The 25,845-nt window shown below is 47.2% G+C and overlaps 1 protein-coding gene across 2 annotated transcripts in view; it reads right to left on the bottom strand.

Moving 5' to 3' along the window:
- LOC144823766 (peptide methionine sulfoxide reductase MsrA-like) overlaps positions 1–25,845 on the bottom strand; it is a 193,854-nt gene that overhangs the window by 45,104 nt on the left and 122,905 nt on the right. For both annotated transcript variants that reach the window (XM_078682578.1, XM_078682579.1), the window contains exon 4: positions 21,018–21,122. In XM_078682578.1, coding sequence (XP_078538704.1) covers positions 21,018–21,122 — 105 coding nt within the window. The remainder of the gene's footprint in view (positions 1–21,017; positions 21,123–25,845) is intronic.

Genomic DNA, 25,845 nt, shown 5'->3' with positions numbered 1-25,845 from the left:
TGGAAACATCACGGATTTGGCCCATTTGCACAATATAGACAAAACGTGCTAAATCCACAGTATTGCCGTGTGTATGTATACTGCTCCGGACTTGGTGCACGGAGAGGAATCGTGAAATGTTAGTGTTGCAAATTTAGCACAAAACTGCAGCCCTGCTACGGCGGTCCCGTGGAATCGCCACATATGCCAACAGCAGCGTAGGGGTGTCCACGCGGTGCTAGGGCGCATATTAGCAAGAACATCAATACAATTATCGCCGTTTTAGCGGCAGGAAACTGCCGCTAAAACGGCGATAATGGGCTTGCTAATATACGTTATAGAATCCCAATAGAAGCCCAGGTTAGATGTCCTGCACATCTAACATGGGTTTCTATTGGAATTCTATAACGCATATTAGCAAGCCCATTATCGTCGTTTTAGCGGCAGTTTCCTGCTGCTAAAAAGGCGATCATTTTAACGAGAACTGTCTGAGTCGTCATATGATGACGTATTTCATGTGTGGTGTTCGTTGTGTGACGTAAAGGCTGGGCACTGGGTTTAACTGCATTAGGACACGAGTGGTCCTGTTAAATAGTTGGACGTCATTTGTCGAGCCGGAAGTGCTTGCTTTTATGACGCAAGAGCTGGGGACATTAGACTACTATTTACTAACCTCTGAGGACGGTCCGGCCGACTAGCACAATGTTCTGTGGAGAGCTCCCATCAGTGCAATTTTCCTGTGGTGACAAGGGGGGCTTGGGGGAGGGAGCCGACCGCCGGGAGGTCTCCTCCCCCGGGCGGTTTGGGAGAGCTGCGAGGGGTGTCCCTTTAAGAGGGACAGAAGTTTCTAGAATTGGGCTGGTCCAGTAGGACCAGCATAGCCCAATTATAAACCCCCCGCCCACTGCCTACCAGCCACCATTTTAGGTTTGGTGACCTGGTGGCTAGGTGGGCTCATAGCTTTTTGTTGTGTGTGGTAGTATTTGGGTGCTTCAGATAGAATACCAGTTTTTTCCTGTCAGTAGAAGTGGTATTTCCTTAGTATGGAGGATTCCCGTGTTCGTGAGGCTTTGAGGCTGCTGGTGGACGCAGGTCGCATGGACTTGCTGGTGGGAGGAGGGCCGGCGCGCCCCCAGCGCCAGGCCTCTGCTGGCGTGACCGCCGCTGTTCTGGCGTGCTCTCCACCGAGGAAGCGGCGTTCTGCTCAGGTATGTGAAAGGGGCCGGTCCCGTACGAGGAAACCGGCCCCTCAGCGGTTGGCGCGGGCGGGGGCGGGGGAAGGGGAGGCCCCGGCGGTATGCGGCGCTTCTGGTGCGGGCGGGACGGCGGTTTCCGGGTCGTTGGTTCCCCAGGTGAGCGTTCTGGCGGGGGCGGGGGGACCTCAGGGCATGCCCGGCTCCTTGTTGGAGCGGGCGCAGGTGTTGAGTGACGCGCAGCTACTCGCGTCGGATAGGCAGACGGGCTCCGCGGCTTTTCCTGGGCCGTTGGGTTCGGTTCCTGCACCGGCTGTTAGGCGGGGGAGAGGGGGCCGGGGAGGGACCAAGAAGCGCTCCGCGTCTGACCCTTTGGTCGAGCGGCGCGTTCAGCCAGCGGAGATAGTTCATGCGCGGGGGGCGCGCAGAGGCTCAGTTCAATTTGTGCTACGCGGCGTGGGTCAAGAGCGGTTAATGCCCGGTGACCATGATACTGCGTGGGTGGTGGAGGAGCCGCAGTCTGTTCATCAGACGGCTCCGCATAGGTTTTTAACCCCTGCACGACATGGTGCTTCTGACGGACAGGCAGGGGAGGGGAGGGATTTACATGGAATAGCTTCTCATTTGGAGTTTAGCACAGGGGGCTTGGAAATTGTTTCTAGGCAGTCAGTTCTTGGACAAGATGCAGAGATTGCTGTAATGGACGTTGGGGGCAATGTGGGTAGCCCTCTGTTGTTTTCCACCCCCGGTTCCTCAGTGGGTGATGTTATATCTGTTGGGGGGGGCTCTAGGGGTGAGGGTGAATGGGCACAGATGGGCGTTGGGGGTTCTATTTCTGGGGGGGCTTTGGGGCAGGAAGCTTCCTGTTCAAGGGGTTTGGAGTCTCCTGTTTTGGTGGGAGTGGATGACAGTCTTCAGAGGGAAGGCAGGAGGGTGTCAATGGGGAGCCACGTCGCTTTTCATCCTGACGAGAGGGTGCCACGATCTGCGGGTGGTGCAGGGTCCTCGGTTCTGGGTTCGTCAATGGTTTTGGCTGCTGGAGGGCCTCACATTACTGGTGCTATGAGCGTGGGGGGTGTGGGCCCCCGGGGTACGATGTTGGCACATGGTAGGGGCTTTGGCCCTGTGAGTGGAGAGATGGCTCCAGGGTACAGGGGTACGGTTTCATTATTGTCTGGTGAGGACAGTGGCCCTTATTTTATGTGTGGTTCCCCAGGGTGGGAACACTTTGGTGCGGCAGGTCTTGCGCAGCGGAGTTGTCAGAGAGAGGGTACAAGACATGAGTGGAGGGCAGGGGCCCCTGTTTCGACTTCTTCTGATGCAGCTGCGATGGATAACTTAGATTACAGTGAGGATGATGAGGTGGTAGGTGACTCTCCGGTTAGGGAGGTGCCTTTGCGTTCTAGCGTTCGAGGACGTGCTTTGGAGAGGGGTCGGATGTTGGGTGTGGATGGAACTTGGAGGGGGACGGAGTCTGGTTTGCATGCTGTTTGTAGGAACCCTAGCACACCAGTCCAAACCTTTTCTTTTCAGGATAGGAATAGGTGCGGAGGTCCAGACTTGGCAGGGCGCGGTCCAGTCCCATCACGCCAAGGGGAAGTGAGGAGAGTGCCTAGCGCGGCCCTCTCTATTCCACCGAGGGATCCCGCCGCGGCCAGCACACGAGGGTCTGGCGTGACCCCGCTGGCCCCAACGAGTAGCAGGTATAGGTGGCAGGCCTTGCCGGCGGCTATGGAGCTGCAGAGTCAACGCGCAGGGAGGTACAGGCGGGTACAGTCTGCTCCCCCTCCTGGAGTTTTAAAATCAGTTAAAAGTACAGTGGTAGATACCGGGTTGGGTAAGACCCGTGATGAATTGTTGCATACCAGTGTTGATTCAGTGGTGTTGGACTACGACGACGAGAGTCCTGAAGAAGGTGAAGTGCGGGATACGGAAAGGGGGGTGCCCTCTCATGTTTATTCTAGTGTGTTACAGGCTCCAGTGGTCCAAAGTCAAGTGCAAGGGAGAAGAGAGCACGGCCCATCGAGTAGGGCGCCTCGCAGACCGGATGCATTGACCTCGGAGACACGGGCGGAGCCATCGAGAGTGGTCTCTCTGTTGCCAGGTGAGCAATCAGCCACACAGGCCAAACCTAAGATGGTGTCTGTGGGTACCGGTGGTGAAACTGAAGTGATTAGTAGTGATGGCCGTTTGGTTAAAGGTCGATATGTTAAAGACACAGCAGTTGGTACAGATGATGTGGTAGACATTCAGAACACAGTGGTAGGACATGTTATGGCTGGTGCTTCCAGCAAAGTTAAAGAGCCTGTGGCCAGTAAAGAACTAAAAATCAAGAAAATGCCTTACATGGGGGTTACGAAACCGTTAGGTGCTCATCTCATGTTAAGTACAAAGGAACGAATTTGGAATGGTGAGTATGTGGAACTACTGAAGCTACTCCACAGGGAAGTCCGGTCTAAAGAAGGGTCTAAGGAGGAGGAGTTTGAGCTGGCTAAACGCCCCAGAGTGCCTTTAACTATTGAAAACTGGACAGCTGCATTTTTGATTTATGCTAGTGTATATTGCGAAAAGTTCCCTGAGCGCAGCGTGTCCCTTTTTAAATACATGGACGTCATTCGCAAGGCCCAGATCACCGGGGGTGGTTTTGCTTGGTCTCAATATGATGAGGAATTTAGGGCCAGAATGGCTTGGGACCCGGAAGCTAAGTGGGGGGAGATAGATAATGACTTGTGGCAACACACAATGGGGTCAGCGTCAGGGGGGAAAACCATTTTCACGGCAAGTGGTTTGCCGTTAGTTTATCGGCCCTTTCAGGGAAAGCCCACCCGGGGAGGGGTGGGGGCCACTGCAACCTTGTACTCAGGGTCTGGTTTCTGTTGGGAATTTAATAAGGGATCATGTACCAGGGAGTATTGTAAATTTAAACATGAATGCTCAGGTTGTGGTAAGAAACACCCGTTGTCCAAGTGTTGGAACAATCAGCCATCGGACGGTACACAGGGAAAGCAAACAGTTTCAGGAACATCAAATACGACTTCACAGTTTTCAGGAGGAAGGGGATACAGAGGTGCTAAGGGTGCTGGGTCCAAGGGCTCGTACGCCAGTTAATTTAGAAAGGCTGCGCATTGCCCTCCATGGTTTCGAAGATCAGTCAGCAAAAGTTACACTGTTGGAAGGTTTTCAGTTTGGGTTCCGACTCGGTTACTTAGGTGCTAGGGAACGGAGGTGGTCTGCCAATTTAAAATCAGCTTCTGAACATGCCACAGTGGTACAAGACAAACTTACTAAGGAAGTCCATGAAGGGAGGATGGCTGGCCCGTTTCACGATTGGCCGATCCATAACTTGATTGTTTCACCGGTTGGAGTTGTCCCGAAGAAAGAACCGGGACAGTTTCGCCTGATTCAACATTTGTCATGGCCTGAAGGGTCGTCTGTTAATGATTTTATTGACCCAGAGGCAGTGTCTGTCTCTTACTCTTCGGTTGACGTGGCCATGTCACTTGTTGTGACAGCGGGCGCAGCCGCTGAGATGGCTAAGTGTGACATCAAGTCTGCTTTTCGGCTATTGCCTGTCCACCCGGACGATTGGAGCCTTTTAGGTATTCAGTTCAATGGTAAGTGGTACGTGGACAAGGCTCTGCCGATGGGCTGCTCCATATCATGTGCCTTGTTTGAGTGTTTTAGTACTTTTCTGCAATGGTATTTTTCCCATCAGTCCGGTCATACCCTGGTAACACACTATCTCGATGATTTTTTCTTTGTTGGATCCCCGGGCTCCGCGGAGTGCCAGAAGGCTCTGGACACATTCCAAGGGCTCATGGATGATTTGGGAGTTCCTTTGGCGCCCGAGAAAACAATGGGCCCTGCCACTGTCCTATCCTTTTTGGGTATTGAAATAGACTCTGTGAGTATGTCTGCTCGACTGCCGGAAGACAAAAGGGTCAACATGATTGCATTACTGGATGTGATGTTGTCAAAGAGAAAAGTGTTGGTGAAAGAGATTCAAGTGCTTTTGGGTCATTTGAATTTTGCCTGCAGAGTGGTGAGAGCGGGCAGGACTTTTTGTAGGAGACTGGGCAGGGCTTTGGCAGGTCATCATTTGCCCCACCATCGTGTTCGTCTGTCTGCTGGCGTCAAGGAGGATTTGAGAATGTGGAAGTTTTTTCTGAACTCCTTCAATGGTGTCCCCTTGGTCAGAGAGGTTGACTTTCAGTGGGATGTACAAATGTTTTCGGATGCTGCTGGCAGTGATGGTTTTGGGCTCTTTTGGAATGGCAAATGGTGTGCTGAACGTTGGCCTGATGAATGGTTGAATGGAGGTCGCAGCATCACTTTTCTGGAAATGTTCCCCTTATTGGTCGCCTTGACATTGTGGGGGGAGGAATTGGCGCACAAGAAAGTGCTGTTTCGTGTGGATAACATGGCGGTGGTGGAGATAGTGAATCGCCAATCGGCCAGGGACGGACAAGTGTTGAAACTTATGAGAGTTTTTGTTCTTGGTTGTTTGAAACACGATATTCATTTTCGTGCGTTGCACATTCCTGGTGTGGACAATGACATTGCGGATGCTCTGTCTCGTTCACAGTGGGAGAGATTCCGTGGTCTGGCGAAGGATGCGGACAGATCCCCGACTCCGATGCCGAGTCATCTGTGGCACGTCGGCGAGGTCGGGTCGTTCAATTGGTGGTAGGTTCTCTGTCTGTGTCCACGCGTTCTGCGTATTCCCTTGCGTGGAAGGAATTTCTGGAATCTGGTGCTGTCAGAAGGGAGGATCTGTCGAGTCGGTCGGATGATGTGGTCAACTTTATACTGGACCTCATGGATAAGGGTTTGACCAAAGTAACCATTGCTGGGAAACTGGCGGGGATTGCTTTCATGGGGAAGTTGTGGTGGGGCTATCCTCCATCTGCGGGGGAAATTGGTAGAAGGATGCTTGAGGGCTGGGCCAGGGAGCAAGGGCACGTTGGTAGATCCAGAGCCCCTATATCTTGGCAAGTTCTTGCCAGGTTAATTACGGTTTTGCCTTTAGTTTGTTCAGATGATTTTGAGGCATGTCTTTTCTCTATGTTGATGGCTTTCATGTTTTTTGGTGCTTTCAGGGTATCTGAGTTGTTGGGTTCAAAGTATAAGTGTGGATTGTTTTGGAAGGACGTTTTCTGTTATGATGAGGGAGTTCATGTATGGTTGGCCAGTTCTAAAACGGATCAGACGGGTAAGGGGAAAGGTGTATGGTTACAGGCATGTGCTCCGAAGCTTACTTGCCCTCTACTGCTTGCGCGGCGCTGGCGTTCCTTGTGTGGGGGTGGCGATGAAGTCCTGGTTTTCCAACATATCAATGGCACCCCTGTAACACCTTATCAATTACGTATGGTTTTGCGCAAAGCGCTACAGCACATAGGTCTCGATGGCAATATTTATGGTACTCACTCTTTCAGAATAGGTGCTGCCACTGAAGCTTTTCACAGAAATTGGTCTGAAAGGGATATTAAGCGATTGGGGCGCTGGTCTTCTAACTGTTTCCAGCGTTACGTGAGGAGCTCGGCGGAGGAGGCGCATGCGTCATCCTCCTTCACAGGATTCTAACTCTTTTTTCTTTTTCAGGATCCGTTGCTGGGCCTCGCTCCTCGGTGGTAACGGTCTGGATAGTGGGGCATTCATTTGTCAAGTGGGCCAGAGTCCAGGCGGCGAGGAGTTACTTTGGAGATCTACTTGGTTTCAATGATCGAATGTTTAACGTTCTTTGGAAGGGTAAAGGTGGGATGCTCTGGAGAGAGTTGATCCCTTGTTTGAACAACAACATGGTGGGCGGTGTCTGCCCGGATATTTTAGTCATTCATTTGGGAGAAAATGACCTATGTGCAACGAAAGGTGTAGTCTTGCTGCGAGCTATGAAACAAGATTTAGGCCTCATTAAGGAACGATGGGCTGGGTGTCACGTTTTTTGGACAGAGTTGATTCCTCGCAGGATATGGAGGGGAGCGGTGAATCCCAGGGCTGTCGATCGGGCTAGGAAGAAAGTGAATTCGGAGGTGTCTCGTTGCTGTAGGAGCCTTGGTTTCAGTAGGATTTCACACAGGGACATTAAGTTTGAGGCTGTTGAGTTCTTTAGGGATGATGGAGTTCATCTGTCCCGGGTGGGCATGGAACTTTACTTGTTGGAGATTCGTGAGGTTTTAGCCCGGGCTTTGGCCATGCAGCGTTGATTTTCTGGTTGTCTTTCGCTTTGCGGTTGGGGGGCAGAAAGGGAGGCGTTGCTTCCCCCGCCTACCTTTCTGGGTGGCGGTGTTTTTGGGTATCATTACGGTTTTTAGGCAGATTGCTGGTTGAGTATTAGTTCAAGTATTTCTTTGACAAGTGCTGGGGTATGTTGGTCATGGTTTGACCGTTCAGTTTTGTGAGGGGGGGGTATCTGCAGGAGTGCAGGGTCAGGCAGGGTTTATGGTTATGGAGGACCTGACCGTTGTTATTGCAATTGTGGTTGGACGAATAAAGTTTTAACGATGACGTATGTTTGTTTAATGACGAAATGTTTTATTGATGATGTAATTTTATTGATGACGTAATGTTATAATGCTGTTATATTTTATTGATGTATTGTTGGGAGCGGGAGGGCTCAAAGGTTTTAGGGGTGGGGGAGGGTCCGGGGGGCTGAATTTGTAGTTATTTAATTATTTAGTGAGGTTTAGTTTTGTAAGGCGTTGCCAAGGTTTGTGTTTGTAATGTGCACCTGTGTCTTAATAAAGCGGCCTTTTACACACACAAACAACTTTTGGTCTACTTTTCTCCCACCCCTCGCCCTCTCTCCCAAGGGGGGCTTGGGGGAGGGAGCCGACCGCCGGGAGGTCTCCTCCCCCGGGCGGTTTGGGAGAGCTGCGAGGGGTGTCCCTTTAAGAGGGACAGAAGTTTCTAGAATTGGGCTGGTCCAGTAGGACCAGCATAGCCCAATTATAAACCCCCCGCCCACTGCCTACCAGCCACCATTTTAGGTTTGGTGACCTGGTGGCTAGGTGGGCTCATAGCTTTTTGTCCCACCCTCCCTCCCTCAATTTTTCGCTTTAAATGCTCCGCTTTTCCCCTCGCTGCTCAGTTTTTTCCCCATTTTTTGGGCGTTTTTTGCCCCTATTTTCTTTTTTAAGTAAAAGGCTGTTTTGTGGGCTACCGGTGTGCAGGGGTTGTTTCTCTTGTATTTGTATCCGTCGCTAGACACAGGTGCTGTGCGGTGTTTTTGGGTATCATTACGGTTTTTAGGCAGATTGCTGGTTGAGTATTAGTTCAAGTATTTCTTTGACAAGTGCTGGGGTATGTTGGTCATGGTTTGACCGTTCAGTTTTGTGAGGGGGGGGTATCTGCAGGAGTGCAGGGTCAGGCAGGGTTTATGGTTATGGAGGACCTGACCGTTGTTATTGCAATTGTGGTTGGACGAATAAAGTTTTAACGATGACGTATGTTTGTTTAATGACGAAATGTTTTATTGATGATGTAATTTTATTGATGACGTAATGTTATAATGCTGTTATATTTTATTGATGTATTGTTGGGAGCGGGAGGGCTCAAAGGTTTTAGGGGTGGGGGAGGGTCCGGGGGGCTGAATTTGTAGTTATTTAATTATTTAGTGAGGTTTAGTTTTGTAAGGCGTTGCCAAGGTTTGTGTTTGTAATGTGCACCTGTGTCTTAATAAAGCGGCCTTTTACACACACAAACAACTTTTGGTCTACTTTTCTCCCACCCCTCGCCCTCTCTCCCAATGTTTGACTGTTACATTATAATGCAGTCTTTAATAGATTTTGCAACAATATTGTGCAGTAATCCGACGTTATTACCCTCGTCTTGTTTTTCACTTGAGCAGCGCGCGCCCCCATCGTCTTGGTCACCTCCCCCCTCCAATAACCCTCATTATTTTCTCGGTCCTAATGAGTGCCAGGCCTCGGGGTTAATGTATGCAGATTAGCGCCGCCCGAGGCAGGTGGGCGCTGTATATCTGTGATTAAAACCGCACGTGATGACAGCAATATTAATCACTGTCGTGGAGAGGGGGGCGATACCCATATGGACCATACCATTGTAATGGGGGCGTCAAAAACACACGACGCTGCATTGGAGCGGAGATCTCAGACTCCCTCCCAACCCCACCCCGTACCCCACCTAGTTATCAGTACTAGGAGGGCACCGGAGCGTACCCACAAAGAACAGACGGTACCAAACGTTATCACTTCTCCCCTTCTCTTACTGGGGGCACAGATGGTAGATCCCTATTTATGAAGCGGGGAGACATATTTAGTAGGGCGAGAGTGGGGGTGTGGGCGATGGCTGTCAGCTCTCCGCAGAAATTGAATATATGTATATGTTCAATGTTGACGACGCCTGTGTGTCATAGGCCGTAATACAAGCATGCCCCCCCCCTCCCCCCAACAAACCTACTAGGGTCTTAACAAAACACAGACATAACTGGGAAGGCATTAGGCCACTCACACGCCTATCACCTGGTGATAATGTTCCTGCCGCGCTATCCATTGCTGCCCTTCTGTTTCCAGGCCTCCAAGAAAGAGCCTCAGTTTACCCGTCTCTTATCCCATCTTTGCCCCCCTCTCATCTGCTTCCTTGCATTCTATCTCTAATCATCTTTCTCCTTCTCTCTCGCCCACTTTTTGCTTTCAGCCGCTGCCCTCTTTATTTCTGGCCCTTTGCTCTTAACTTGTTTTTTCTTATCCTGTTCTCTTTCAGAATTATCCACTTCTCCCTTTCGGTTACTGTTTCCTCTACTCCTCTTCTTTCTTTCTTTTACTCTCCCATTTACTTTCATCCTTTTCTTTTTTCCATTTTCGCCTTTCCCTTAACTCTCCCGAAACCACCCACCCTCCAGAAAGACGAAAACACAGGCACACCCCAGGCAGCCTCTATGTGAAAAAAAAAAATGGATTGAATGGGCTTTAAATTAACTGCATCTACTTGAAGGCAGGCTCGGCCCTCTTACACCTCTGGTCCCCGGTGCCACTGCACTAGCTGAACCACTGATGACCAAGCCCACGATATTTGGAACATTTAAGGCTGTGGAACCACCAACCCCATACAACATAATGATATCCTACACAGTTTTTTTGTAGAAGGTGTTGTTTGCTGTTTCTATTGCTGTTGACTTAAGCAGGCTGATGTCAGGTGGGTGTTGGCTATCCCGTTGTGTGTTGTTTGTTTGTATGCGGGTGTTATGTCTTTCGATTAACCCTTGTCACTTTGACAAAAATCCTTTGCGTATCAGCTACATCGCTCATGTCAGTTTTTCCTTCTGCCAGTGTCTCTCCTTCTCCCATGTCCTAGCATTTTGTGTCTCTCTGTTTTCTCTCTGTCAATGTCTCCCTGGCCTCAGTGTCTCCGTGTCCCCATGGGAGAAGCACACGCATTTTAATCCATTTCTTATTTTGTGAGCTGCAAACACTGTGCAATTCTGTTCACTTCTTTTATACCCAGGATTGACAGCACAGCTGTTGCCAGACAATTATGTGAGCATCACTGGAGAGGGGCTTTGTCTCTGCCCACATGTTGTGAGCCAGAAGTACATGTTTTTTTTGATTGGGTGGAAGTTGTGTGCTTTCACAAAAATTGTACTTGTCCTCCATGCAGCTGTGATCATTTTGTTTATTTATCCAGCTGTGTGAGATTGAACTTTTAAGGGCACACATATGACACTGTAAAGTTATTGAAGTGTTTTAGACAACTAGAAACTTTATGGTGTTGTTCTCTGGCAGCAGCACAGATGGGTGTTGGGTAGTCATTAACCTACATAAATGTTTAGATATGACTTGAAAGTTCAACTGTCACCTGAATTTTTAACCGTAACCAATATTATTCTACAGTTCTTTGCTTCAACACAAATAGTTATACATTCCCATGCTATTTACTTGTAATGCTTCACATTACCATGCAACCAGGGGTTGCTTATCTGTTATGGCTGAGGAGCATCCCCCCACTGCTGGAACCAGCATAAAAACATGTAAAATAAAAAGGTAATAAAACAACTAATAAATCTGCTTTATTATCACTTTATTTTACATGTAGGAGGGATTTGCAGCCGAATCTTGAGGGTGGAGACATCAGCAGAAGGAGGAGTGGTGGGTACAGAGCACCAAGTGCGCTAGTCTGTTTGGCTAGCCGTCTCAGGACGGCCAAACCGACATGCACACTTGGATATCTCCAGGCTGTTGCTTGGAGATATCAGCAGGGCTCAGAAGCATAGGCTCCCAGTCCCTGCTGGAGCGTGAAACAAGCCTCGTCGCCCAATCCCAGCGCTTCTTTAATGCTGGGAAATACCAGCATGAAAGCAGCATCTGGATTGGCGCAGGGGAGTCTGGGAGCCTGTGTGTGCCGCTACTATAAATCAGGAGCTAAAGAGTGAGGAGGCGGGTAAGTTTTACTTTTTTTGTAAGTGTTTTTCAGGTAAGTTTTACTTTTTTTTGTTTGTCCCCCGCACTGCCCCTCCACTTTTCCATGCTAGCGGCTGCCACTGCATACAACATTCCTTTAAAGTCAGGCCTATTGGCATCACCAATGCTTGTCTAGATCTAGGTTGACTGTGCAGCTCCCCATCTCTCCTAGTGTTAACAATGTTCTAAAATATAGCCCAAATGGACTTTAATTGCACAAAGAAAAATATACTCTCACCTTCTGGTATTGGCTTTTTAGTGAATCCTTCCACCTCATATGGAGTACTTGAATTTCAAAGCATGAGGGGCTATTTTACATACATGAAGTAATCTGAATCATCACACTTTAATTTCTTTAACCCAGAGATGCATTTTATACAGAAAGCAATTGTTTTGCTTTGTTTTTCCCTGCAGTTGGCCTTTTAAAAATGTTTTCATTAGGAATAAAAATGCAAGCCATATACATTGGCTTTGCCAATGCTTGTTGTCCTCTGTGGTCCTTCAGTCTAAGGTGCCGTGATGGTAGTCATCATGCATTAATAGTATGGCAGTGGTTTTGCACCCTGGGCCCATATCCCAATGACTTCTACCATATGAAGGGGTGAGTTGTCGCTCAGTCTGACCCTTCACCACCACAACCCTATGCCCCTCAATTATATTTTTACTTTCACAAGTTCTCGCTCTCTTCTCCGTGCAGGGAATAAGCCAGCTCTTCTTCGTATTAAGGAATTCAGACAACATTTAGGCAGGATTAGATTAGTCAGTGTCCGGATGTGCAAAGCTGGGGAGAGGATGTGGCCTAACGTCTAGGGCGATCAACCTCAAATCTGGGAAACCTGGTTCGAGTCTCAGCAACGATACTCAACAACCTGTGATTCTGGGTAAATCCCTTATTCTCCCCGTGCCTGACAAAAATGAATGGGTCCTTATGTAACGCAACTGGTGCTCATGTAAAGCGCTCTGATACCTTCGGGTCAAGTTTGCGCTATATAAAACTCCGGAAAGAAAAATAAGCTGGAGCGTGTTCAGAAATGTTGAGCCACAATAGCTTCTTCCTACCAAAATATTGAAGCACAAACCTACTAAAGTTGCCTTCACAACTTCAGCGGCCACCCATAAGATAATACATCAAACTTGTCTAGATAGTGAACAAGCTTTTTGAAATGTAAAGCACTAATCATCCTAAACTTTGTGATAAAGTTCAGAAAAATAGAGATTATACAGAAATCTTTCTGTGGCTTCCCATACATTTTCCAACTATTAGGTCTGCCTAAGGAGATGGAAGAAATATATCTCTCTTGAGAATGCTGCAAGCTTCTAAACCCTTCTGCTTTGTACTAAGGGTGTGTAAAATTCTCATAATTTTCTTCGACATCGTTACATAAGTGGTTAATTTGTAAAAAAAAAAAAGTGCTGGGCCTCTCCTCAGGAGTTAGCTACGACCAGCCCATTTCTCCTGTTAGTGCTGCCTAACACATAACCAACAAATCCAACAAGTGGGAAGGGAGATGTGGCATAATGGCCAGAGCTGGCGCTTCGGAGCTGGGGAACCAGATTCAAGTCTTGACGTCAGCTTTATCCCTTGCTCTCCCTGTGCCCACCAAAACTGAATTTGTACTTAACCGTGGGCTACTGGGCAGTTTGGAATGCTGCTGAGCTGGGGGCTGATTTCGTTGATGGGGATCTGCGTGAGCTAAACGAAATTCATTTTGCTTTAATTATTTTGAAGCACACGCAGGTCTCCATGAACGAAATCAGCCCCCACTGCAGTGAAATCAGCCCCCAGCTCGGCAGCATTCCAAACTGCCCGGTAGTCAGTCCGGCCCTGGTCACAGGCTTCTGAGCAAAACGTTCGGCCCGGCACTAATTCTTTTAGAATAAAGCACTGGATCATGTGACATCAGTAGCGGCTCTTGGAGGGAGTGCTGCGGGCGGTGAGGCATTTGGAGGGGCAGGGCGGGGGGTAGTAAACTACAGAATAGGGCCGAACGGAGGTAAGTAAACAAATAAATAATTAAAACGAATTTCATTGTGCACGCTCCATTGCCAAATACGATGCAGCATGCGCAACAAAATTCGTTTAATGAGTTTATTTACCCCCATTTGGACTTTTTCCATAGTTTACTACCCCTTACCCTGCCCCTCCCCCGCCCCGCCTCACGGCCCCACAGCACTCCCTCCACGAGCCGGTACTGTGTGACGTAAAGGCCTAGTTTCAGGAACTTTGCATAGCATGTCTTTTCCGAAATTGCGCCGGCATAATTTGAACTTCAACCAGGTCTACTTTGCACCTTATGTCAGTGGATCAGCATGTGTGGGGACTGCTGTGCAAGACAAACCAAAGAAAACAGGCCTTGTGTATTTTATTGTTAGTGCTGGTGCAACAGTAAGGTCATTTTAGACATAAGCCAAGAAATATGAGAACACTTAATTGGCAAAATGTCCTTTTACCTGGTGCTCTGAAATCCTATGCCAGTGCTGTGATTGTCTTTAATGAGAACACGAACATTAGAGATACTGTATTGCACAATACACATGGTGCATAAAGATAAATGCTTGGAGGTCTAGTCATGAGACCTAATATGCACTGCATAAGATAAAAAAGATATTACAGACAAGGCAGGTATAAACCATGGGCCAGAGACAGACTATTTCCAGACGGGAATTACTCAGTCAAAGGATGTATTGTTCCAGGGAGGGAAAATTGTTTTATAATGCTTGCTTCATGCCTCAACTATAACTACACACAGTCTGTATTCTCTGTTTTACAGTTTTCTTTTCTCACCCAAAAGGATACCAGAGGTCCTGTTAATTCAGGTGGTGCAGAAATAATAGTGAGTGCAAGTGGGACCCTGATAATCGCCTGAAAAATCAGAAATGATCAGAAGTATCATTCATTCCAGGACCAAATCCCTCAGCAAGTCCTCATTCTCTCATATAGATCCCTTGAGATGTTGGCTGCCCTCAGCCCTGAAATCCCTGGAGGAATCATGACAGGTTCCCAGTGCTTGCATGGATTGTTCAATTCCGATCATTGGGTATTCTTGTGCTCTGAAAATGAGCCCCTATAAATCAACATCTTAAAAAATATGTCTGAAAAGCTATCAACTTCAATTTCCCTAAAAATATAATAAATCAAACGAGGATTCAGAGACAATACTATTAAGGTTAATCAGACATCTACTCCTTTACTCATATATATACCATAAAAGGTATGACAGTTGATGGTACACACTGCACCAGTTAATCTATTTATTGAGGACGTGAGACCCTCACACACCGAGGCGACGTGCATCATCATGGTGTCTTCTCACCCTGACAGGTGCCCATTGTGGGGCCAGGAAGGCTCCAAAAGAGGAACTTTTAGGCCTGCTTTTCAAGCCACTGGTGCTTACTCTATTCCCCTATACTTAAATGGAGAAAGGGCCCCTTGATAACAAACACAAAATTCTAAAGTGGCAGTGTTAAAAATATTGTTGCAAAAACATTGCCAACAAAAAAAATCAACTTTATATATTTATACTATGAGGTCTAAAAAGTTAGAGCACCTAAATAACATAGTCCAACAAATGCAAATTTTTTTGTTAAGTATATGTATTTAATTGTATTGAAAAATATTGATTTTTCAAATAAAAGTTACATTATTTTACAAAATGTAATACATTTAGAGATATTTTTAACATAAAAATTATATGAACATGGATTTATTAAGTGAAACAATTGTTAAATCAGATGTAACTTTTTAAAATAATTATTGACAACTTAGATCATAAATTAAAATATATTTATTTTATAAATGAAATCTCACTTAAATAAAAACATATATTAATAATTTACATGAAATAATAAAACACGTTAAACCTCTGTACTTATTAATTCTTAAAAATACTTTACACTTATTAAGCCACTATAAATACGTTTCAAAGTATGTAATAAAAACGTTTTCTTTTTAAAATACTAATAAAATAGAATATACATTTAGAAAATAAGCAAAAGAAATAAAACAATTAAAAAAAGACATTTTTAAATTAAATATGCTAAAAAAACTTTACTACTTTTTGGGGTAATATAACTTGTAGTAACCTACCTTCAGTCGAAGATCATTAAACATAAACAGATAAAAACAATTAAAATACACTATTCTAAATAAACTATTAGATATATTGGGGAAAATGCATACATGGTTGGGAGTGTAGATTTACTGTTTTAACTCCAGTTTAATACAAGCATTGAAAATGCAATAGGTCTCGCATTTAATTAAGTTAAAGCCATTTGCTTTGCTAATGGTATTGTATAGCAGAGGAAGTGGCTTTAACTTAATAAAAGGAGCGACCTATTGCATTTTTAATGCTTGTTTAACTTTAATGACAGGTTGCCCAAATCCATGTATGCATTCCAAGATACTGCTTTCTCCGATTGATTCCCTATTAGAAACGAGGGACCCAAATCTCAATGTGCTTACAAATGTTGGCCTGTATTACAATTTACCAACACTATTGTTTTTGATTCCCATATAAATCACAATATTTGTTCAAATAACTAGAGTGAAAAATGCACGATTCTAGGTATCTATGCCAAGAAACGGAGTTGAATAAAAATAAGTGAAATATTATATTTTCAGCGCTGGGAAGCCCTTGGCCAGCCGTGCGCTTTACCAATCCCCAAAACATTTTACAGTAGAGCGTACATACATCCCTGCTATGCAATACAAATGCATACTACACAATGCAACAAATAAGATCCTCACGATGGTGCAAGTTTTATGAACGTAAAGGTTTGTTCTTAAAACTTATGTTAACTACAACCCCTACGGGTTACAGTATCTCTATACCATAAGAACTGCCCACTGCATAAAAGACACTGCCAATATGTGTGTACATATAAGCACATCTACAACACAAAATGGTACACTCTGCCTTAAGCACTATCACATTGGTATAAATTGATGTGCGTTAGAACAGATTGTATTAGTGGAACAAATGCAATTGACTGGATGCACATATAAATGGCTTACTCATGGGTCAACCCTCAACTAACTCAATAGATGCCCTGTCTCATTTCGGCACCGATGGCAGTTTTCCACACATAAAAACGTTCCCGATTTTGTACAGGACGTTACCTTCCATACAAACTAATTCTCACATGGATAATTCCAACATTAGAAGCAGACACCTACATAAAATGCTTAGACTGTACAGCAAAAACGATGTACTGTAAAGCTCTTAAATTTTGCACATGCCGGATGTCAGCCCTTCCAACGAAGTGTTATGCCCAATAGCAACTTTAAATTAAGATCAATTGCAAATTAAACATTGCATGTCAATTGTGGGCCGTTACTTTGTAGATTATATTCTTGTATATTCTGCTCCCAGAAATAACATGAAACTAAGCAATAGTTACTATGGCAAAAACCAGCGAAAGAAATTAAACCGGTTTTATCTGGACATAGGAAAATAATAAAAGCGTTAGGATAAACTTTGCGATGGGGGTAGGGGTGGTGGGAGACGGATGTCTACCGTACTGAAATGGGCCAGGCACGGGAAAGTAATCAAAGGCTATTAAGGTACACTTGGAGCTAGATTCCAATTAGTGCCCACTATGTTGTATGGCTTAGAAATATTAGCACACTAGAATACTTTTGTAGTCTTGGTGGCAATTTATACGTACATGAAAGTACACCCTAAACGCAACAAGGAAGAGGGAAAGAAAGGATGGAGGCTGAAGGCACGCTGAAGGGCGAGGGAGGCGAGGGAGGGAGGAGATTGAGAAATGCGAGAAACGTGTGAAGCAGGGGGTGGGGGTAGCGGATTGAAGGGCGAGGGAGGCGAGGGAGGGAGTAGATTGAGAAATGCGAGAAACGTGTGAAGCAGGGGGCGGGGGTAGCGGATACCTTTGAAGTGAAGCTAAGCTTCACTTCAAAGGCTTGTTGGCACAGCGCATGCTGGGGGATGACTGTGGGAGGGGGGCTGGTGTCAGTGCACGCGCTTTTTATGGCAATGCACATGCGCATTGAGCGAGCTTTCACGGGCACTGCATGGAATCGCCCGATCTCGGTAAGCTCTGTTTAAGCCCCTTTATATCTCGCTCCGCTCAATGCGCATGCGCATTGATAGGTCGCGAGACCTAATAAATGGGGCAAGTGCATGCATTTTTCATGGTCAAATGTACTATAATAATTTGAGTTTAACAAACATTGGGGTAAGTGTATATGTGGTGTATATGTGAGAAGAGGGGGGGGGAGGAAGTGGGGGGTATTCTCTTCTATTTCCAGTCCAAACAATTATTTGAACAATGCGAACATTTCCAGTACAGCAAACACTATTGAAACTACATACATTATGGGGATTACAGTTACTGGTCTAACTCCATTCTGACAAATATTGGGTAAACTACAACCACTGTAGGAGTCACTTTGAGGGGTGGGGATGTAATATTTTAGTTCCTGTCCAACAAACATTGGGCAAAGGGCATACATGGGTGGAGGAGCAAATGTAGTATTATAACCTCAGTCTAACAATGGGGAAACTGCACACATTTGGTTGGTGGGGAGAAGGGGCCACATTTACTAATGTAACACCAATCTATCAGGTACATACATGGAGGGTCAGATTTACTCATCTAACTCAACCTAACAAACATTGTGGCAGGTGTATATGGGGTGGGGGAGGGAGAGATTTACTATTCTAACTCCAGTGCATCAAACAAATTGCATGGTTCAGATTTGCTATTTCAACTCTAGTCTAACAAAGATTGGAGAAAATGTGTACTTTGGGGAGATGAAGGAGGATGGGGTTATATTTTGTATTCTAACTCCAGTCTGACAATCAGTGGGGAAAGTGCATTTATAGTTGTGGTGGCTCTGTTACCTTTAGCTCTTTTCTGTGCTGTGTAAAAGTATTAAACTAACTAAAGGAAAGAGTTTGATCGAAATAATGTAAATTGTGAGCTTCTTATGTTTGTGTTTCAGTTTTTCAGTAGCGGAATACTGCAATAAGTTTGTAAAGCGCAAACAATGCAAACGGAGTCACTGTCAAGGACCTTAAAAAGCTCTTAAATTGAGCGCAGTACAGGGAGAATTCTTAACAAGAAATAAATCCTACACCCACAAACTATCCACGTGTCGGGGTCAGCCAAAGTGTAAGTTTGAAAGTAGATATTACCACAAGTATAATCTTGCATAGATATCCTTGCAGGGTCTACCTCACTAACAGGGCTTACACCCTTGCATAATTATTTTGAGCAACTGGTGTATGCCCATTCTGGAGAATATAGGTCACTGAGTAGAGATGTGATATTTCCAGTGCTTAATTTGAGCCGGTGGTTTCCAGTGCTCAGCACCGGCACTTAATTGTCAACACCGGGGCTCATGATAGTCTGCCACAAGGTGGTGCTGTCTGGCTGATTTAGAAAGGGCCACAACAACAGTGAATTATTATTAACTCAATATACATTAAAAACTAATACTACCTGCCACCCAAGCCATTCTTCTAGCTTTGGGGGTCTGGAATAGTCCGAATTGTCATACTTGCAGGAGTTTGCTGGTTAGTAGTTGTGTTGTTACTATCATTGGCAGGAATGGCGGGGGCTATGTGTGGCACAAGGTGCAGTGGCCTCCTGACGAGAGCCCTGGCACTTATTTTTTTGCAAATTAAGCACTGCTTGCGTCACACTTGCAACATTTTTTCCACCAGGTTTTGAATTCTGAGGTCAATTACGTCCTTTTTGATTATGAATAAAATGTTTTAAAATGCTGCAAACAACAGATTTGGATGCAAACACAACATGTATGTAAAATACACATAATGTTCTTGTGCAAACTATGTGCACTCTACATAAATAAAACTACGCGGTTTTGTGCAGTGCTGCTATAATGTGACTCTTGAAATGAAGGAACGTATTCATCCTCTGCCTTCAACCCTACCGTTGCTTGTTTTAATTACATGACCTTCATATGACATTTCGCTTTGCAATTTAAGCTTAGTTTTATTTTCTTTGTAAATTCCCCGAACAGTTGGTGGTCAAGATATTTCAAGCATATCTTGACCAAGAGTTTTTTTTTTTTAAATTGGTGACATACCAATAGGAGTTAGATGGACTTGTGAAACCTGGGGGCTGGCATGAAGAGCTGGAGAGAGGGAGGTGCATTGGGCATTCACCCTTAGATGGGATCTGAATAGGAGAACTTTGCCCCAAGAGACAAATTGCCAACATGTTTATAGTTAGGTCCATAAGCAACCTGTAGATTGTTCAAGCTCTGCCAACCCTGGAAGAAGTTTTAGATTGGGACAGTTTTTTTTAAGCATTGCAAATGAACGATTTTCTGCCTACCCAACAATGGGGTGTTGGTGATTCAGTGCTTAGCACTTCTTTTGTCGCCTCTCCCGCTCATAACATCTTTAGTGTGAGTGCCAAGCATTCATGTATTACTGTCCTGCGTGTTTCCATCCTAGTCCGCTACCCTACGTCTTTATCACTTCTTCTGCTGTGGATTGTAATGTACTTAAAGCACACTCCACCACCACACCCGCTGGTCCCACCGTTCGGGGTACCTTTCCAGAGAGCACAATGAGAGGTCAGAGCATTGGCACAGTACTTGGGTCTGTCTTTCATTTGTAGCAGACTTCATTCACTGATATACAGGAACGCATCTAGTTCAGGGACGGACTGGCCATAGTGGGCACCGGGCTATCCCCTGGTGCGCCGCACGGGTGGGGCCGGTTTTGGGCCTCTGGGGGCCGTTTTTGTTACAGGGCCGTTTTTGCAGCATGGCTGCAAAATCGGCCCTGTACCAAAATATGCCGAAAACCGGCCCCAGCAAAGAGCTGGGCGGCACCTCCAACCCCCCGAGTGGGGGGCGGCCGAGCACTTTGCCAGGGTCGGTTGTGGTTCCCAGTCCGGCCCTGATCTAGTTGATACATGTACGTAATGAATGAAGCCTGCGATTTCGGGCCTAATTCACAAAGGGCCTCTGCATTCGCCATGAGAATTCTCATTATGGAGATTCCGCCCCGGATGCAGTCCCCCCTACGACTGTGGGGCCTCCGCCACAAGTATGCCAGCCCTTTGTGACTCAGGCCCTTAGTGCTGCCGACTTGACATAAGGCAGAAATTGTCAGATCGGAGAGTGAGGTGATCACTGTCAGATCTGCTATTTTCTCCCTTAGGGGAGATCCCTAGAAATCCAAACTGTTCTGCAGGCATGCACTACATACACCAAGAATGAGGGTAGACCCTCACAGCTTTCCCAACAGACCCATCACCCCAAAATGGGCAAGTCGCCGGGGCTCTTGTTATTAAACAGGCGTCCACGGTCTGCACATCGAAGGGGGGTCTCAATAAATGAGAACATATTGCCACTGTCACACTTTGTGTCCGCAGTAGAGCTAGGACCCATGCACACACACGTAGAGACACATTTTGTTTTGTTTACCTTGAGTTGGGTCATGGCTCTCCCAGAAAAGTTTGAGAAGGGCTTCAAAGCTGATGGTTTTGGGGTCGTAGACAACTCTCACCACTTCAATGTGTGCAGTCAGTCCTAGGGTGAAAGAAAAGCAAGTGAGACTGATGGACTGAGGTTCCAGACATTACCACCCGGCATAGTCCCTGGGAATTAGCGACTAGCAACCCTATCACAAACCTGATCTTGACTAGTATCATCTTCCAACACAGCCCTTCACATTATCACTTCACCCACCCACCCACATCACCATTGTTTATCACCCACAAACCCATCCACCAGCATCCCTTGGTCTCTTTACCCAACATCACCTCCCGGCATTTTCCCTAGATGCCACCTGAAACCAGCACCTCAGTTAACCACACACATCACCACCAAACATCACCCAACATCACCACCCGGCTCCACCCCATCTGTGATTAGCTTCTCGTGTCCCAACCCACCATCAACACCTCCCATCAACACCTTAGATAAACACCTAGCAACACAAGCTGCTATCACAGCCTGACATTAACACACAACATACTGCTCGTCAACCCCACCCACATCATCACCCAACATTAGAAACCATATAATACCAATCTCCCCTCCAAATCCTCTCCAGTATGTGTTTGTTTACTGGTGCAGGCGGGGTCACCACCAGATGCCATTTAGGGAGCTGTGCGGGTTGGGTAAACAGGGCAAGTTGTCCCTCCAGCTGCACCCTCCAGAGCTGACATGTATTGCATCTCCCTCTTACTTCTGGTCCTCATAGCTCCCACAGTTCGGCTTCTATGCGGCAGAGACTAGAAGAGCTCCTACCTTTTATGATAGAAAGTGTGGCGGAGTGTTCATGCTTATGGGCTATTAGGCCCTTTGAGTGGTGGAGAGCTCCCTCTTTGTTTTAGTCGCGTTTCCTCTGTTTTTGCCATTCTCCCAGCCTCCTCGTTTGGTTTCTTGCACCTACTTTCACCTTGCCTCTTTTCTGTGTCAAGGCTTAGTTTTTGTAACTAAATCTGTGTTGTCTTAGTTGGTTAGTAACCCTTTGGTCATAGCATGGTGTGCGGTTAGTAGTGCTTTATTATTTAATTGTTGGTTTCGGGGAGCTTTGCATCCCACAGTTAACTCTATAAGGGTCTTGCATGATTTTTCCCGCAGAATGGGACGCCATTTTGAATGTTGGGCATGGGGCACGGCCTCTGACCTCTTTGTTGCCAACTGCCAAATGCCACCAGTTTTCATAAACAATTTACACTTTTCACACGAAATTTGGAAAACAATATTTTTTACCAAAAAATATATGAATTACAGTTGGGGTGGGAAAGAAAAAGAAATGAAATCACGAATTACATTCTATTAACACGACTGGCAAGTGGCTACAAATAATGTGTGATACCATGAATAGCCAGTCCTGACTCTCCGCCAACAGCAGGTTGTGATCTGGGGCTTGCTGGGTTGTGTTTTACTCTATTGTGGTCTCCACTAGCCGAACGTACAGAATGATGTTGGCTGAAAAGCCAGGAATAGCAAAAGGTGGCACAGGTGACATGGAGCGACTTGTCAGCGAATGCGATTTGGAGCTGCCTTGCCACCCCTAAGTAGTTTTGCTCCAGTCAGGCAAAGACCTGCCATCCTCTTTGAAAAGGTGTGTGTCCCTGATAATCTCAGCCTTGTCGCGGCACAGGTTGGGAGTCATGAGATCCATCGCTGATGTTGCAAGCCTCACCTTGATTAAGCGTGCTATCATCTCATCTGGTGGTTGGGTGAACCAGGAAGAGAACAGAGGCCCAACCCTTTTAGAATGAGGGCTATTGGAGGACTGTGACCACTTCCACTGTCATCACTCCATGGGACGCCATTGTGCTCAATGCCTAATATTAATTGGTCTCTCCACTATTTTGGGAAGAGAAACAGTTGCAGTGGGAGTGCCCTAGCTGTAAATTACAGAATGTGGGGGCATATTATTAAGCCTGGGCTTGATAATATGCTCTATGGAATTCCATTCGAAGCCCATGTCAGATGTGAATAAAGCGGCGATAACTTTATCGCCCAGGCTTGATAATATGCCCCAGGGTTCCGTGGTCGAGTAACACTGAACCTCGCATGTAGGTTTTGTATGGAAATCATACTCAGCTTGATGTGAAACCATTTTGTTGCTTATTGTGGTATTTGCTTACTTGATGGTGCTGATGTTATCACTTATTTTATTTCCCTTAATAAATACCACCTAGAGTTTGTTTTTTCTCTAAGATTTGGGGTGTATTTATTTACTGGTGGGGGGAGGCTTTTCACCAAGTCCAAGGACTCCTTCACTCTTCCTCGTTGGCTGGTCTGCCTCTGGTCTTACTTCTTGGCCCTGTCTCTGGTCCAAAGGAAGGAGCCACCCTTTTAACTCTGCATCAGGACCGGCCACATATAGAATCCGAAGTGGCATTGAACACATGGGGGTCTCACACTCCAGTAACCGAGCAAAGCAAAGGTGGTCGAGCAGACTCTGCAAAGAAGAATGCCACACGCAGGTCGCAGGTTCAAAGCACAGTCAGGTGCATAGCTGTGCTAAGGCACCTCCTACATAGGTCTTTGCGTAACCTACAAGTGCAGTGGTCCTGGTGAAACAGGGTGGGAAGCAGGGTGGAGAGGCAATGTAGTGCTCGAGGTGCTGCAGGAAAGGGAGTGGTGAGGAGGAAGGCAGGAGAAACACAAGTGGGATTTAGGAATCAAAGAGAAATGGATGAAGCAGGAAAGATGGTGGAGGGACAGTGCAGTGATGGGAGTGAGTGGAAAGTTTTTGATGGAGGACAGTGTAGTGGTGGGGGGATTGTAGTGTGCAAAGCAGTAGGGGTGAAAGTCAGTACAGTGACGTGGTGAGGTGGGAAGACAGTGCAGTGTCAGGGTGATGCCCAGACCCATGTGGAGTGAAAGCTCTGGTGGTGAAAGTCTGAGGGCTCTGACATGAGGACTGAAAGCCCTGACCCAGAAGATCTGAAGGCATTGTACCATGAGGAGAGTGGATTCCGACACGTCACAACTGAGGGCCGGGGCCCATGAGGGACTAGGGGTCTGACAAAACAGATCTAAGGGTCCGGAGACATGGGGACTGATGTCCTGAGCCGCGAGAAGTGAGTGCCCTGAACCTCAAGGAGTAATATAACTGATCTACGGAGACTGAGGGCACTGCTCTTGAAAAATGAGGGCTCCTCTGACCCTTGAGAATTGGGGACCGTGACCCAAAAGGAGTGGGGGCCCTGAGCACTAAGGGACGGTGGCCCCGATCCATCGGAAGTGAGGGTCTCCACCCATGAGGAGTGAGGGCCCTGACACCAAGAGTGATGGCAATAACACGTGTGGAGGGAGGGGCCTGGCACCAAGAGTGATGGCAATGAGACATGTGGAGTGAGGACCCTGGCACCAAGAGTGATGGCAATGACACGCGTGGAGTGAGGGCCCTGACACCAAGAGTGATGGCAATGACACGCGTGGAGTGAGGGCCCTGACACCAAGAGTGATGGCAATGACACGCGTGGAGTGAGGGCCCTGGCACCAAGAGTGATGGCAATGACACGCGTGGAGTGAGGACCCTGACACCAAGAGTGATGGCAATGACACGCGTGGAGTGAGGGCCCTGACACCAAGAGTGATGGCAATGACACGCGTGGAGTGAGGGCCCTGGCACCAAGAGTGAAGGCAATGAGACATGTGGAGTGAGGACCCTGACACCAAGAGTGATGGCAATGACACGCGTGGAGTTAGGGCCCTGACACCAAGAGTGATGGCACTGACACGCGTGGAGTGGGGACCCTGACACCAAGAGTGATGGCAATGACACACGTGGAGGGAGGGCCCTGGCACCAAGAGTGATGGCAATGACCCGCGTGGAGGGAGGGCCCTGGCACCAAGAGTGATGGCAATGACACACGTGGAGGGAGGGCCCTGGCACCAAGAGTGATGGCAATGAGACGTTTGAAGTGAGGGCCCTGACACCAAGAGTGATGGCAATGAGACACGTGGAGGGAGGGCCCTGGCACCAAGAGTGATGGCAATGACAAATGTGGAGGGAGGGCCCTGGCACCAAGAGTGATGGCAATGACAAGCGTGGAGGGAGGGCCCTGGCACCAAGAGTGATGGCAATGACACACGTGGAGTGAGGGCCCTGACACTAAGAGTGAAGGCAATGACACGTGTGGAGTGAGGACCCTGACACCAAGAGTGATGGCAATGACACACGTGGAGGGAGGGCCCTGGCACCAAGAGTGATGGCAATGACACGCCTGGAGGGCGAGTGAAGGGAGGGTCTGACACCAAGAGTGAAGGCAATGACACGCCTGGAGAGAGGGCCCTGGCACCAAGAGTGATGGCAATGACACACGTGGAGGGAGGGCCCTGGCACCAAGATTGATGGCAATGAGACGTGTGAAGTGAGGGCACTGACACCAAGAGTGATGACAATGACACACGTGGAGGGAGGGCCCTGGCACCAAGAGTGATGGCAATGACACGCGTGGAGTGAGAGCCCTGACACCAAGAGTGATGGCAATGACACACATGGAGGGAGGGCCCTGGCACTAAGAGTGATGGCAATGACACGCGTGGAGTGAGGGCCCTGACACCAAGAGTGATGGCAATGACACACGTGGAGGGAGGGCCCTGGCACCAAGAGTGATGGCAATGACACACGTGGAGTGAGGGCCCTGACACTAAGAGTGAAGGCAATGACACGCGTGGAGTGAGGACCCTGACATCAAGAGTGATGGCAATGACACACGAGGAGTGAGGGCCCTGGCACCAAGAGCGATGGCAATGACACGCGTGGAGGGAGGGCCCT

The sequence above is a fragment of the Lissotriton helveticus genome, chromosome 3_1 (genome assembly GCF_964261635.1).
Source record: "Lissotriton helveticus chromosome 3_1, aLisHel1.1, whole genome shotgun sequence".
Lineage (NCBI taxonomy): Eukaryota > Metazoa > Chordata > Amphibia > Caudata > Salamandridae > Lissotriton > Lissotriton helveticus.
This window is presented reverse-complemented; position numbering and strand designations above follow the sequence as displayed.